Below are 17,001 nucleotides of genomic sequence, written 5' to 3'. Positions count from 1 at the left end.
GGAATAGACTTTTATTAAAGAGTTTCTAAACACAAAAATAAAAATGTAATTTCTTAATCCTACAAGGGACACAGAATGAAGTAATTCAGGTACATTTGGGCTATGCTGCTGAATCCAGGAGATTGGACACTGGCCAACAAAGCTGTAAAGACTGCCTAGTGTAATTATGTAAAAAAAAAAAAAAAATCCAGCAGTGCTAGCTGACCCAGAAAACAGAAGGTGCAAGCTTACCCTCTCATCCTAGATTCTATCTCTGAATCCACAGACATAACTCCAAGTCTTAAAGGTACCATATTGATCCTTGCTGACGCAGTTTGTACATGGCTACACTTGGATCTACCTGCTTCAGCTATTTACTCTTTCTTCTCTGTCCTGCTCCATGATCACCATCCTTTAATGTACTCCAAGAAAAGGATTCTAAGTAAACAAGAATATTGTATTGTGTGTGTGTATATGTATATATAATTTTGTTTCAGTTCTATACAATTTATAATAATCTTACTTTGAAATGTTCCACATTATTGTGAAGTGGATGGAGAATGATAAATGGTTTACAAATAAATATTTGAAAAGTGTGGCATGCATTTGTATTCAGCCCCCCTGAGTCAGTACTTTGTAGAATCACCTTTTGTCTGCAATTACAGCTGCAAGTCTTTTTGGGGATGTCTCTACCAGCTTTGCACATCTAGAGAGTGAAGTTTTTGCCCATTCTTCTTTGCAAAATAGCTCAAGCTCTGTCAGATTGGATGGAGAGCGTCTGTAAACAGCAATTTCAAGTCTTGCCACAGATTCTCAATTGGATTAAGGTCTGGACTTTGACTGGGCCATTCTTACACATGAATATACTTTGATCCATTCCATTGTAGCTCTGGCTGTATGTTTAGGGTCATTGTCCTGCTGGAAGGTGAACCTCCGCCCCAGTCTCAAGTCTTTTGCAGACACAGGTTTTCTTCTTCGATTTCCCTGTATTTGGCTCCATCTATCTTCCCATCAACTCTGACCAGCTGTCCCTGCTGAAGAAAAGCATCCCCACAACATGATGCTGCCATCACCATGTTTCACGGTGGGGATGATGAGTTCAGGATGATGTGCAGTGTTATTTTTCCACCACACATAGCGGTTTTTTTTTTTATGCCAAAAAGTTCAATTTTGCTCTCATCTGACCAGAGCACCTTCTTAGACATGTTTGCTGTATCCCCCACATGACTTCTCGCAAACTGCAAACGGGACTTCTTATGGCTTTCTTTCAACAATGGCTTTCTTCTTGCCACTCTTCCCTAAAGGCCAGATTTGTGAAGTAATAGTTGTCCTGTGGACAGATTCTCCCACCTGAGCTGTGGATCACTGATGCCCCTCCAGAGTTACCATGGGGCTCTTGTCTGCTCTCCTTGCCCGGTCTGTCAGTATAGGTGGACAGCCATGTCTCGGTAGGTTTGCAGTTGTGCCATACTCTTTCCATTTTTGGATGATGGATTGAACAGTGCTCCGTGAGATGTTCAAAGCTTGGCATATTTTTTTAAAACCTAACCCTGCTTTAAACTTCTCCACAATTTTATCCCTGACATATCTGGTGTGTTCCTTGGCTTTCATGATGCTCTTTGTTCAGATGTTTGTTAGAGAACATTATTGAAGGCTTCACAGAACAGCTGTATTTTATACTGAGATTAAATTACACACAAGTGGACTCTATTTACAAATTAGGTGTCTTCTGAAGGCAGTTGCTTCCACTAGATTTTAGTTAGGGGTATCAGAGTAAAGGGGGCCGAATACAAATGACGGCCACACTTTTCCGATCTTTATTTGTAAAAAATTTTGAAAACCATTTATCATTTTCCTTCCGCTTCACAATTATGTGCCACTTTGTGTTGGTCTATCACATAAAATACATTTTACATTGTTGGTTGTAATGACATTGTGATATTGTACTGACAATATGTGGAAAATTTCAAGTGGTATGAATACTTTTCCAAGGCACTGTATATCTATAAGAGGTACTTTGTTTGCTTCACACAATTGTGCAAATAATGTCTCTCTTCGCAGTGCAAAAAAGTTTTTCTTTCTTTTTTTTTTGTTTTGCTTTTTTCTAAGGTGTGGATATCTACAGTTGCACCAACGTACAGTGTGGTTTTACACCTTTCAGTGATCACTCTCATCCTTATTTGACACAGACACTCAACCTCTGTGGTGGACCTTGTATATTGTGTATTATACAAGTTCAAACAGTGCTGAAGTATGGATTAACGTATAGTGCAGACTGCGCAATCTCACAGTCTCACATGATCAGTGCATTATAGCTGCACTAACTAAAAATCAGTTAGCATATGTTAGCAGCAATGTGAGTAATACTATAACCCAGCTCAGTCCGCTTCAGGTTCCTGACATCACTTCAGACATTTCTCTACATGTTGCGTCTCTACAACTTCCTGAGAAATTAAGGGTTAACAACTTCGCTGTTCCAAAACTTGTGAAGGTACATGAGTGGTTAAGCAAACTTGTAGATTAAAAAGGCCTAGATTTATGGGATTTGATCTTGTATACACTACCCATTAGTTTACAGTAACTGCACATGAAAATCTGTAAAAATACCTTATTTCAACATTGACGTTGAAATTGTTTCTCAATGGACATATAATAAAACATATACTTATAAATAACAGTGTACATGGCATGCTTACTATGTGTACACCTTATTCTAGGACCGTATCATTGATGCTGGGCCAAAGGGTAATTTTGCACGCTTCATGAACCACTGCTGCCAGCCAAACTGCGAGACTCAAAAATGGACTGTTAATGGGGACACTCGAGTTGGACTTTTTGCCTTGTGTGACATTAAAGCTGGTAAGAAGAATGAATTTTACATAGCAGTATTCTCGTTTTGAAGTTTTAATACTCCCTTTTTTTCAGTGATATTGAATACTTTGATATTCCTATGGAATAAACCTTCTCCTCCCCTATGGTAATCAAGTCTTCCTTCCATGTGGTCAGGAACAGATAAGTGTAAACCTTCACTTTGCCCTCTAAGGCAGTAGAAGACAAAGTTAATTTTAACAAATGATTCCATAGGGTGACACAGTACTTGCTATGCTCCATCACCAGATGGCCTTTGTATTACAGATGATTTTGAAAGGGTGGAACAGAACGCAAATTCCTCCTTGGTTTCTTTCATTAGATTGAAATCGCAGGCTCAGGATCATGTGGACATTACCTAGGGCAGTCTGTATGCAAATGCAGCCTACCTTGGAGTGCCTCTTCTCCAGACTCTAGCCCCTCCTTTTAGCCATGATGTCTTGTACAGAGAAGCATAGATCCCCATTGGCGACTTCGATGGGTCTAATATAGGCTATATAGTGAAAATGGAAAGTTTAAAAACTTCATTAGCGTATTGGGAGGGGGGCTGTCAACCCCCTTTTAAACTTACATGTGTAACATTTTCATAGACTTTTTATAGATGCTATCCCATTTCACATCCTGTGGTGATAATATATTGGATGCAAAGTTAAACTTTTGGAACATCTTACGTAAAGTGTTACTAAACCCACAACAATTAAAATCAGTATGTACAGTATTTCACAGAAGTGAGTGCACCCCTTACATTTTTGTAAATATTTTATTCTATCTTTTCATGTGACAACACTGAAGAAATGACACTTTTATACAATGTAAAGTAGTGAGTGTACAGCTTGCATAACCGTGAAAATTTGCTGTCCCCTCAAAATAACTCAACACACAGCCATTAATGTCTAAACCGCGGGCAGCAAAAGTGAATACACCCCTAAGTGAAAATGTCCAAATTGGGCCCAATTAGCCATTTTCCCTCCCCGGTGTCAAGTGACTCATTAGTGTTACAAGGTCTCAGGTGTGAATGGGGAGCAAGTGTGTTAAATTTGGTGTCATCGCTCTCACTCTCTTACTGGTCACTGGAAGTTCAACATGGCACCTCATGGCAAAGAACTCTCTGAGGATCTGAAAAAAAAGAATTGTTGCTCTACATAAAGATGGGACTAGGCTATAAAAAGATTGCCAAGACCCTGAAACTGAGCTGCAGCACGGTGGCCAAGACCATACAGCTGTTTAACAGGACAGGTTCCATTCAAAACAGGCCTCGCCATGGTCGACCAAAGGAGTTAAGTGCACATGCTCAGCATCATATCCAGAGGCTGTCTTTGGGAAATAGACATATGAGTGCTGTCAGCATTGCTGCAGAGGTTGAAGGGGGGGGGGGGGGGGATGTATGCCAACCGGTCAGCCTTATTTCTGAACTTTCTCTCCAGATCCTGTTTTAGGTGCTTACTTTGCCACTTATTGCACTGCGTGATGTTAGAAATGGGGTGCTATACTGGTCCAAGGCCATGATCCATTTGTATGATTCCCAGCACCTGAAGAGACCACTTTGAGGGTATGACCACTGTGATGAGCAAAGCCTGCACCTCTAGTAGGACCAGCAAGGTTAAACATGGTTTCCCTGCATGTTAACACCTGCCACTGGCTTTTTTTTAACACAATCTGCAGTGTCTAGCACATTATGCATTGTTTTAGGCAGAAGATTGGGTGGTGTTCACTTTTTATTGTGGTAACCCCTGCCATTGTCTCTACTGTTTCTTGGTGCAAGCAATTTAAAGATATTTTTTTCTCCTGCTATTTAGCTTTGTAGTAGGAGCCTGAGGTAACTACATTGCACCTCTTGGTGTGAAACTCAAACTGTCGTTCAGGCTGATAGCTATTCCCTTTTCCTGGAGCAGTGTCCTATTTTGACAGTGCTCACCTTATTTGAATCTAGTTCCTTCTCAGGCATACACCATACGTCCTGTCTGACAAAAATCATATTTCTCTGATTTTGGAAAACTCTCTGCACTTCACAAGTCTTCGGTTTCCAGAGACTACAAATGCTACACTTCCTCTATTCCCCATGACAAAGTTCAGGATTCAGAAGAAGAACCTCGCCTCCTTAAAGAGGAGCTACAGTCTCCTATCCAGAATTGTAATAAAAGCATCATTGTGATTCCTGTGACTTGCAGCATCTAATTTGGATATTCCTACACCTGTCCACATAGTATGTACCTGATAAATCTTTTGTTATTCATATCCTCCGGGTATACTGGCAGCTGTCATTGCAGATATTGGCATCTGAAATCTGCTCCTATGCATTTCCTGGTTTTGGGTGCAGCTGGCTACCCAATATGCACTTAGCTGTCTCGGGCATGAGCGGTAATACCACAATATTCGATGCTTAAGGTGCACAAAGACTCCTGGGATCGATGACAGATATCCCAGGAGTCCATGGGATAGCCTGATGATGCAGTCGCCCTAGGCGAGTGGGACCGGAAGTGCCACAAAAATTATGGGCGGGGGGGTGTATGTAGGGGAAGGTACTTTCAATTAATAAAAAAAATTTACCATTTACTCATGCACTGCGGGTGGGCATTGTGATAGGGATAACGTTAAAAAAAACAGGTAGAACTCTGCTTTTAAGGGTATTTTGGATGAAAGTACTGAGGACTTTTGTAGCGGAGATTGAAGAGTGTATCTCGATCCTACAATATAGGGAAAGTATTCATATGCCATGGGTTATAGGCTCATTCCTTCAGATGATTGGACACTGGCAAGACATGCCCCCTGGGGCGCGTCTCCTAAAACCTTACCCCATTCCGTGAGTCCTTAGTTTTTTGCTAGTGTTTGTAGTTGATTGACCTCTTCTCTTTCCCAGAGAAACCAGCTCCATTAGTTTTACTTCTCCTATTTTATCTTCTGATTCTGTAGTCAACCCTTACTGTCTTCTAATGGCTACACAGAAGCAGTGTAACCACATCAGCACAACCTCTGTAAAACCTCAGGAGCTGTGCCCGGACAGCTTGTAATGGGGCTTTGGGCACTGGTTTCTGCACAGGGCACTCACCTTGGCACTTAGTGCTATGCATTGAGTTAGCCACAAGGCGTTATGTTCATTTCTATAAAAAAGAAAAAAGGACAGCAGTGCTTTCTGAGTGTAGCATGTAAGGGTAATTTATTCACAAATAAGGCAACTCACAAGGAAAGCTGGAAGAGCCGCATGTCACATAAGACCTTCTAAAGATGATCCTGTCCAGACCGCTGGTTGTGGTGTCTCCTCAGACCTAGAAACAGTCATGTTGGTGGTGTCCAAGGCTCCAGCCAAGCTGGGGGATCAATGAGACAGCGGTGACATCACTGGAAGCAGGAGTAGAGAAGAGGCCAATGGGCTGGCTCGTTCAGAGCATGTGTGCTCCTTCCTCAGGCTGTGATGCGGAGTATACTTAAAAAGATTTAGCCAAAATATGCGGACTAATATGCCCAGAATAATTATAGCTATATAATCCAGCTGATGGGTTGTAAAAACGGATATCCAATATACCTCATAAAGAGGGAATACAAATATAAAAAATAAAGAGCGAAAATACTAATGGTTTAGGAAAATAATATTGTAGGAAAACAATAAAAGGAACCTAGCAATAAAATTAGTCACAACAATATTAATAGGTTATCAGAGTTAAGGCTAAAATAAAAAAACCTAATTGCTCCTTATTGATTGCCAAAAAACTGGAGTCTCTTGGAGTGGACAGGGTTTATATGGGTACACTATAGGGTCAGCTCTAGCAAGGTATGTCAAAATTCCCAGTTTTTTGTAATGCTTTCTTACCTTTTTTGTTTTCAGGTACTGAATTAACATTCAACTATAACTTGGAATGTCTGGGAAACGGAAAGACCGTGTGTAAATGTGGCGCGCCAAACTGCAGTGGTTTTCTAGGAGTCAGACCTAAGGTGTGTTTGCTTTTTTTTTTTTTTTAATTACGGTGCAGAAAGGAAATATATATGTTATCCCCATGGCTCGTCCAATTTGTTACTCACATGCCCTTTCAAAGAACCCATTTTTTAAACCATGCCGTATTTGCTGTGATTTTTTGTTTTTTGTTTTTAAGTTTAAATTACTTTTTCATGCTTTCTCTTTTTTGCTACACACTTTAGTTGGTTTGATAACTTTTATTGCAAGGCATATGTCCAGCTGAGAGAAGGGGTGATTCTTGGCTGGTCACTTGATGAGTAGAAGAGTGGCAAATGTATTTAAAGTGTAACTAAAGTCAAAGCTTGCCCTTTTTTTTAATTAAGTGGAGCAGGATTAGAACATCTGTCAGTTTTTATTGCTACCTGTACCCTTGTCCAGTTTAGCATTATCATTGAAAGTCAAAGGAAATCTTTACATTTTGGATTGACATCAGAACAGTAATAGCGGAGGACACTAGTTCTGGAGACGCCCAGTATTCCATCACTTTGGAGGGATTTCCTCTCCCTTCCTGTTTTGGCTATGGGACAGGACGTGAAGAGAAATCTCACCTATGGGACACAGATGGCAAAAAAACTGACAGGTTATAACTCTCAAGTTATCTAAAACGGGGGGGGGGTTCAGGTCTACTTTAAATATTTGGGTGGTAGACACCTTTCCTTCCAAGCCTTCTTTACACTTTGTTGTAATGTGTTCATTCAGTAACCAGGACTCTATTAATATAAAATGTTTTTCCCAGTTGCAGTTGTGGATCTCCTAGCTGTGTATCTTTTCTGTAAAGTTATCTTTACCATAGTGACAAAAGCTGACTGACTTTGCCTATTTTGCTTCTATATTTAAGAACCAGCCAGTGTCTGAAGACCGGGCCAGGAGGAAGTATATAAAACGCACAAAGAATGAAGTGGTTAAGGAGCATGAAGATGAATGTTTCAGCTGTGGAGATGGAGGGCAGCTTATTACATGCAAAAAAACAGGTTGCCCCAAGGTTTATCATGCTGACTGCTTAAGTTTAACACGTAGACCTGCTGGTAAGTAAACATTCCTGAAAGGTATTATACTGATGCTTGCGTATAAACCTTTAGTGATGCCCTAATAATTAAATGTGTTTTACAGTGTATGTGTATGTGTGTGTGTGGGGGGGGGTCATTGCTCCCTGATGGTGGACAGTTATAATGCAAATAGGAAGAGAGAAGAGCGAGATAAAGGACACCACTATGTTTATGCTGACAAATGTTTAATACTGTCAGGTGTATTTTTTAAATTTGACCTGTATAAAAAATGTATATTGAAAATCTATAATTTGGCTGCACCAAGGCAGATATTTGTGTTGTCCAAGATAACCGGAAGAATGAACTTCTGTGAAACCAAGTGGCTTGAGATCATTTGTGATCTGCTTATTCCTAATGGAATCTCTAGTTTTGAAACTACAAAGAAACCACAAACTACCACCACTGGAAGTTTAGTTAACTCCAAACTAAAAGTTTCACCACGTTTATAACTTTTAATGTCCTTTCCTTTTAAGCCAATTATTTCAATGCACTTAACGTCTACATAATCTTCAAGGGATACGCATGATTTCTATTTAACTGTCAACAGGGCCCAGTCTTCCTTCCATATGTAGACCAATGGAAAAAGGGGCTGTAATAACATACAATTTAAACTTTTTAAATTCTATTTTTACTGTGGGCAAGCAGACTTTGTCAAAAATCATGAAATTTGACATGGCCAACTTTAAAGCTAGGTTCATACCTACGATTGTGCAGGCACAGCCCATTCATTTGAATAATCTGCTGTACCTGTGGGAAATGCAGGAAAAAGTTCCTTGTACCTTTTTTGTAAAAAATTGCAGCCACATGGAAATAGCATGCTACATTTGCACCATCTGATTTCCCACACTGGAAAACGCACTGTGCTTTCAGATGCGTGGGGGGTGCTATTAAGAATTAATAGCAGCTCCATGTGTTTGCTAAAAAGCAGCATGGTTTGCTTGTGGATGTGGGAATTTTACATGCATTTCTGAACCCACAAATATATGATCCTGGCTTAACGCTGGTTAAATGACAAATGTGTCTGCACCTCCCCTCTAACCCATCCCATCCTCCCTATTTCTCCCTACCACTAGCTCCTCTTATCTTTTTCTCTTCTATCCCTTTTAACCTGTCCTTTATACTTCAGTGGTGACCAATGAATACAGGTTTCTTGCACTACTAAAAAATGATGAGATGTTATTTGGAAACTGTAAAGGCATTAGGGATATGAGCAATTCTAACTGTACCCATTAATTCCATTTTATGTAACTGATTATTTGCCTGTACTGTTGCTTGACTATAGCGTGTTCTGTATAACACTCTATTATACTCTTTACAAATTAAACAGATTGCAACAGAGCTCTACTGAAACCAGATGTATAACTTACATTTGACAATCTATTACACCTCCTGCCATGATTTTAGACCGTCATCTACTTTGGCACAAAATTCCTGACATAATAGGGATTGGAATAAAGATGGGCTTTTGGCATAAAATTTTTAATTTAAATATGATCCTCATTAGTCACAAAGGATATAAATTTACTTTGTGTGCTCCTAATGCCAAACACAAAACCTTTACCTTTTTAAAATCTTCAATGACATTAGTACTGTGTTGCAAATAACTTGACAAAGGGGGTGGATACAAGACGAATCATCCTGCACAAGGAGAGAGAGTTGGATGAGCCAGTCGTTATTATGGCAAACTCCTGCACACAAAGTGCATTAGTTGTTCCATGTTGGATTACTGCTCAGATCTGATGATACCAAGATTCAAGGAAGAATGCAAAAGCCTCTTGTATTTAGACCGATTTTAACTTCAATGTGTTGGATTTGCCTATGTAGTTTTAAATGGTGGGGTATGCCCCTGGCACACTTTTGAACTGAGGAAGAAATTTGGATAAGTGGTGAATGTGACAGACTACTACTACTGCTGCTGGCATATAAATATCATATGTATCCTTAAAAAAAAAATACATAAACTTAACGTTCCAGGGAAGGTTCTTACAGAGTTTATTTGGCAACCTTTATTTGCTCCATCTGATGTTTTGAGAGACACTTAAATTAACCTTTTTTTTTTTTATTTCTTTTTGTTTTATTTAGGCACATACTGTAAAACTTTTTATAAACTTCTTGACAGATATTTTCTTTTTTTTTTTCATTTAGGCAAGTGGGAATGTCCGTGGCATCAGTGTGATATCTGTAACAAAGAGGCAGCTTCTTTCTGTGAGATGTGCCCCAGCTCCTTTTGTAAAGTTCACCGTGAGGGAATGCTCTTCATCTCCAAGCTTGATGGACGATTATCCTGCACTGAGCATGACCCATGTGGGCCTAATCCTTTGGAGCCAGGTGAAATTCGTGAATCTGAATCCTCTTCTAGCAGAAAGAGTGATCCTATCCATCCACCTTCTACCACAAAAGCTGTAGCAGACAGTGCCAAGGAGAAAAGCCCTTCCTTAGTTGATAAGAAAAGCAAACTAACAAAAGTGTTGCTGAGTCCCTCTTTAACTGGTACTCAAGAACCTGTATTCCTGGCTCTAGGGGAAAATACAAAGCCCCCTGGAAAGGTTTTAGTTGGGTGTTCGGATAAAATGTCCCTGTCTGCTGGGAAAATACTTTTGACCTCTGCAGGCCAGAAGTCACCCACTGGTAGAAAGCTGATTCTGGCCTCTTCAGCACAAAAGCCATTGCCTCCTGGAAAATTGCTGTTGGCCTCTTTGGGGAAGAAATCTTTATCTACTGGGAAACTGTTGCTGGCCTCTATAGGAAAGAAAAGTCTGTCTGCTGGGAAGGTACTGCTAGCCCCTGTAGGAAAGAATTCTTCACAAGTTGGGAGAGTGCTGCTATCTCCTACAGGAACACACGCAGGGAAAGTCGTGTTGGCTTCAGCTGGAAAGTTACCAGCAGAGGCAGGGAAGGTGTTCTTGACTGCTGCTGTTAAACACCAGGCTGTTGCAGGAAAACCTGTTTTGGCCGATGACAAAGTTCTAGCTGGCAAATCTGATTATGTGAAAAAAAGCCAGTTTGATCCTCAACCTAACAGTACACCTCAACCTCCTAGGACACTACCCCGTAATACCTCTGCAGATAAATGTAATACTCCTTTACAGAAAAAATTAACTTTTGTCACACCTAAACAGGAGCCTAAAGATCCCTGCCAAAAAGTGAGCACTGGTTTAACAAAAGAGAGGCCTCGCCGTGCTAATGATTATCACGATGGTTGGGACAGCAAAGAGCAGTCTAAGTCTTCTTCCCAGAGATTGCCCATTCGTACATCTCAGGAGAAACTAAGCACCCTTGAAGGAATATTGTCTACGGCAGCCACAGAAGAGAAATTTGAAAGCTCAGAACGGTTAAAGAAACCTGTATATTGTATACAAACATCCCCCACTACTTCAAAAGACCAAACTAGGATCGCCAAAGAGAGGCTTCATTCTGTATCTGGCAAAACTTTCAGCCCAGTACCTGACAACCATTCAGAAGATAAATATTTGCCATCTATAGACTGCATTGAAGAAACGTCTCTCTCTGATCGACAAGGGGCAGGTGTTTCTGCTGGGCAGGAACTTACTACAGAGTGCCAGGCGCAAACCCCTTCTAGCGCTTCTCAAGGTCTTGCTGTGTGCACTGCACCTGAAAAGAAGTAACTTGTAGAGCTTCAGATTGAACTTGTGCCTCATCACGTTTTGAAAAATGCAAAGCATTGTGCGGACTCAGCTGCCATGGCTGTATAGAAAATAGATGCAGTGTAATTGCACTGTAAACACAGCATGCAGACTGTTACATTTTGATTTGCTTTTAGCTGATGACATTTTACAGTTAGACTTGGTCCTTCCATCACTGAGCGCAAACTGCTCCTTTCTTGTCACTAATACGGATTTATGTATTCTTGAAATGACAACTGTTGTCCTTTAAAAAGGCTGTGGCCTATTAAAAAAAAAAAAACAGCAATAAGGCACTTCTGGCAATGTTTTGAGTCTACAAACAATAGTCTGGAGCTTGGCAGCAGAGAAATAGAGAGGTGCCTTATTACAATGATATGTAGTATTTTAAGCTGAGGATTTTTAGGAAACTTTTAATGCCAATGGGACCTCAAAATTGGATGTGTGCTCTTTGGGTGAGGGTTCCATTGTCACTGAGTAGTATTGGTCTCTTCTTGATCTGTCACTGCATGCCTGATTTTCTTACTATAAAAATTGGATGTTTTGTAACGCATACTTTACTGTTAATGCTTATTTACATTTATTTAGATACGTTCAAGTATGGGACTGCAGTATTAAGCATTAACATGAGTCCTTCTATTGAACTAGGCAGAAAACATCCTTATTCTGCCTTTTGACAAAGGTTGCCTAATTTCTAAGAAATACACTTTAAAGTAGTGAACAATACATGGGGGGGGGGGGGGGGGACTATAGCCTAGGTAATCAGGTTTTAAACTAGCCCCAGCCAAATCTAATATTTCAGTTATGAGAGAAGTTTGGCAAGTTTAAGTGTGTGTGTGCGCGCGTGTGTGTGTGTGCGCGTGTGTGCGCGTCTTCTCTTATAACGTGCACTTCAGTTCACGACTTTGCTTCCCACCCCCTCATGCCAATCAAATGGGTCTAAATCTTTCAGCCTGCTTATTTTGCAGTGAAGATCAAGTGGATTGAGAAACAGAATAAGACCCTTTGTGGTGGGTGGAGTTTAGAAGGAGGGATCTTGCTCAATGGATGGGCATTCTGCAACAAGGGTTGGGAACCTTTAACTGGAAGGATAATCTTTCAGATATATAGATAGAGATATATATATATATATATATATATATATATATATATATATATATATATATATATATATATATATATATATATATATATATATATATATATATATGCCAAGCTCTGCAGCTAAATATTAACTTAAATCCCTTGTTTTGGAGTGACATCCCATTCCATGCATTTTTTTTCCCCTCTTCCATCATTAGTCAAGTGAAGTGCACAATTTGTGACAGATTTTAAGTAGGCTGGTGATGCTAAGCCAATGGATATCTCAAGGCTGTAAGTAAGAGACCATATGACATGTTTGAAAGATCGCTAGGGTAGCTGTCTAGAGGAATGGGAAAAATAGCTTGAGTCTGCTGTAACAGGCATTTTTGGCTGTAGCCAATGACTGGGCCACCCCAGTTCGAAGTGCACATTGTGCTGTGTCAACCTCCTTTCTGCACATTAAGCTTACATCTGCCTTTTGTTGAATCTGAGCAGTGTTAAGCTGGGAACCATGGTGCTATCGGCAGCTGTGCTTTGTGTTTTTACTGTATTCTGTTTTTAAACCACCTTGTAAGTCATGGTGTTGTTGGTGTTTGTACCAGTGCCTCCATGACATGAGCTGAGTCTTTGCTCTTCTTTTTTTTTTTTTACCTTGTTCTGCCCTTTTAGTTCTGTGAACTTTTTATGTTTATTGTTTAGTAATATGGGTCAGAGCGCAAAGGACTCACTTTATTATTTTTTCAATAAAGTAGACTTACAATTTTAAACCCCTTTTAAGTGCATGAATGACAGATTTTTTTTTTTTTTCATGTTTTTCTTTTTTTCATTTAGTTGCATTGCTCACAAAGTGCGTTTTTTGTTTCTACCAATTGACATGTCCACCTCTTGCCCCCTGCAGAGATGTTAGATAAGTTGTAACCACTGACCGCTATTCAGTCACGTAGGTGGTGTGGGTTCCTTTTTGTTTAGTGTGTGTATGTATGTGTGTGCTTTGCTGTGTGTAGGCAATATCTTGTCTGTGTCTTAGTCTGAGAGCATGTCAATGGTTTGAGACTGGAGTCTTGTCAAGTGACTCAGAATTCTAGCGTAAAATCATTACTTCTGTGAAGTCAGCTTGAAGTTTTAAAAAAAAAAAAAGAAAAAAAAAAGTCTCGTAGCTATGCTAATTGCAGCTTTTAGTTGGCATTCTTTATCATGCAGCAAAAATTGTGACAAGTGCGCATAAGAAGAGATCCCTTATGGGTTGGTTGACTTTATAGAGATGAGTATACATAGCTCTTAGCAGAAAAGTTGTGTTGACTTTACTTGCGAATATACTGGTGATCAATCCTACAGTTATACCATACATCCAGATACCACACATCCAGGCACTGAAGACATTCCATGGTCCCTGCCATCTGATTATTCCAGTCTGTATTTCTACATACCCTATTTGGCTTGAGAGATGGACACTGTCATGGATTCTCAAAGACTGAACTCTCAAACTAACCTGCTTGGTGTACCACCATGTCCATCACTTGACATTCACTGGTGCTACCCATCTCTTGAAGTTCCTCACTGACCTTCTACACCATCCTGCTGTGTAAATGGAAGTTGAGTATAGCTGACTGGATATGGGATACAGTTCTGTCCATTTGCTGGGATGGCGGCATGTATGATGTTAAAGGTTTTCTCACACTATTTTTTTTTTTTCTTTTTTTTTTCTTCTTTTTGTACCTTTTTTATTTTTCTGTGTAACTAGGTTCTTGCATTTCCTGTCACTAGTAGAAGGTGGGTCATGCCCCTTCTCTGAATATGTACTGTAATTCTTTGTAAATAGAAGAAAACACAATACTGTAAAGTTTAAATTTACTCCTGCCTCCTGTTTGTACTGATTTGTTTGTGTGGCTGAAGAAATTGGACTATTACAGGTAATCCATTTGGAAGAACACTTATATCTCATTACACTACAGTATCTTCACTTTTAAAGGAATGTTCCGATTTCAAATAAACGGTGGAAAACACTTTCTGTCCGCGACGTGTCCAATAGTGGAGGGTGCTCCATTCCATTTCCAATTCTGCTAATTACTGCTTTACCAATTACTGCTAGTTCTCACTAAGGAGACATGTGTCTGTATGTGCACGTTAGATTTTTGTTTGTGGACTTTTAACCACAGTTTTACAGGTTTGTTTGTGTTTACATGTATTCAGGAAAGTAGAAAGCAACATTTAAAAGTAGGAAAGTACACCGTGACAAGCACAAAACCTTAACCACCTCCCGCCCGCCATATAGTCCAATGACGGGCGCAAAGTGGTTCTCTCGTTCTGACGTCCTCCCATTCTCAACGCGGCTCAGGGAGCACGCAGCGCAGCAATCGGCGGTGCGCTGTGTACCTCGGACACAGCGGATCACCTATCTACGGGAAGAGCCGAAGATGTCGGCTCGGTCTTGTGATCAGCTGTGTCCAATCACAGCTGATTAAATGTAAACAGGGAAATGCTGGTTATCAGCATTTCTCTCCTCTCGAGCTGTCACGCTGACAGCTGGAGAGGAGAGCAGAGCCGGTAATCGGCATTCCGCGGAGGGGCCATGTACACTGATCATCAGGGCACTGATGATCAGTGTGGCCCCAGAAGTGCCACCTGTCAGTGTCCATCAGTGCCAGCTGTCAGAGCTGAACAGTGTTACGTGCCAGTGCCACATATCAGTGCCTACCAGTGCACATCAATGCCACATATCAGTGCCAATCTGAGCTGCCTTCCAGTGCCACCTATCAGCGCCAGTCAGTGCCATATATCAGTGATGCCTGTCGATGCCCATCAGTGCCACCTATCAGTGCCCATCAGTGCAGCCTCACTAGCTCACATCAGTGAAGGAGAAAAATCACCCTTTTACAAAATGTTATAACAAAAACTAAGAAAAAACTTTTTTTTTTCAATATTTTCAGCGGTTTTTGGTTTAAGAAAAAATAAAAAACCCAGAGGTGATTAAATACCACCAAAAAAAAGCTATATCTGCCACAAAAAAAGATAAAAATTTCATATGGGTACAGTATTGCATGACCGCACAATTGTCATTCAAAGCGTGACAGCGCCGAGAGCTGGAAATTGGTGTGGGCAGGAAGGGGGGGTATAAGTGCCCTGTAGGCAAGCGGTTATACTCATGTTTTTTTTTAATCTAAGTAAACTTGCTTTAATTTTTTTTTTTAATTGCTACCTGGGAGTTATTCAGCCGTGTTCCGGGGTGGCCCAAATGGTCTACAGATATTACAATATAGTTAATGAACATTTTACCGACTGCACAGCTTTTTAATATCTACTGGTACCCTTTGACTGCATAGGCTATTTTCTGAAAAAGGTGAAGTTTGGCTTTAAGCACGTGAGCGCTTGTTGAGGCTGGTGTTCATCAGACTGGCTTTTACTAGCCAAGATGAAAAAAAAAGCTTGTTTGTACATAGCCTAAATAGGAAACATGCATTTAGTAGAAGTAAAGGAAACTAACTATGCTGCAAGCTGTAGCTTTTGTAGTGATTCAGTGATTTTAGTGATTTTGTCCAGCCCTGGTTTGATACACTGCATACACATGAAAAAAAAAAAAAACAGTTTTTAGGCCCTGTTCACTCTGTTACAGTGTGAATTCGATCTGTTTTTGACTGTGTGTTTGGTGTGAGTTCAGAGGTGGATTTGTGTGTCTCAGGCATGATTCTGATGCAAATTATTCAGCAGTTCAGGTGTGATTCTGATAAGCCTCCCATCGACCTCAATGCAAAAATTGCCTTCAAACAGCAGGATTTGCATTGATGTTTACATGATGAAATTTCCACTGCAGAGGACCCTTTTTTTTTTTTTTTTTTTTTTTATTTATATAACCAGTTCACAATCGCATTACATAGATGTGAATGGCCTTCATTGAAAACAATGTTTTTTCAGATGACGTGCAAATCTATGCCTGATCAGATCTAATCAACATAGAATTTGCATCAGTGTGAACCGGGCCTTAGAGTGTTACTAAACCCAGGACCCTGCATTCTCTATCTGATATCCCACAGTACACAGAACATGGAAATGCAATTGTTTTAGTAAATTTACGATATCCCACAGTACACAACACATGGAAATGCAATTGTTTTAGTAAATATAAACTGCTAAACACCTTTACTCATCAGCAGTAAGAGCAGTCTTGTGACTTATATCAGTGCACTGGTTAAAGCTTTTAGGAGGAGTTTTCATTCTCCCCTGATTGTCCTTTGAGGCTGCATAACCCCTGACCCTCTGTCTGGACAGTGCTGATTGGTCCTGTGCTGATCACATGCACCCTCCCAGGTTAAAGAAAAAAACTCTCTAGCAATACACACCAAACTAAGCGGTTTCTAAAGTGAGCAAAATCTTCTCTTGTATTAAGAGGTATAGACTCCAGAGAAAGATATCATTTTACCCCGGCACAAATCATTAGTAT

General features: G+C 40.2%; 1 protein-coding gene across 2 annotated transcripts in view; it reads left to right on the top strand.

The window, feature by feature from the left end:
* The window catches only part of NSD1 (nuclear receptor binding SET domain protein 1), a 79,454-nt gene extending 64,885 nt beyond the window's left edge, over positions 1–14,569 (top strand). For both annotated transcript variants that reach the window (XM_089671154.1, XM_089671153.1), the window contains 4 exons: positions 2,697–2,838; positions 6,668–6,774; positions 7,635–7,821; positions 9,988–14,569. In XM_089671154.1, coding sequence (XP_089527280.1) covers positions 2,697–2,838; positions 6,668–6,774; positions 7,635–7,821; positions 9,988–11,468 — 1,917 coding nt within the window. In that variant the 3' untranslated portion in view covers positions 11,469–14,569. The remainder of the gene's footprint in view (positions 1–2,696; positions 2,839–6,667; positions 6,775–7,634; positions 7,822–9,987) is intronic.
* Positions 14,570–17,001: the final 2,432 nt, after the last annotated feature.

Source organism: Staurois parvus, unplaced genomic scaffold (assembly GCF_062004578.1).
Source record: "Staurois parvus isolate SC_StPar_1 unplaced genomic scaffold, SC_StPar_1.0 ptg000099l, whole genome shotgun sequence".
Taxonomy (NCBI): domain Eukaryota; kingdom Metazoa; phylum Chordata; class Amphibia; order Anura; family Ranidae; genus Staurois; species Staurois parvus.
This window is presented reverse-complemented; position numbering and strand designations above follow the sequence as displayed.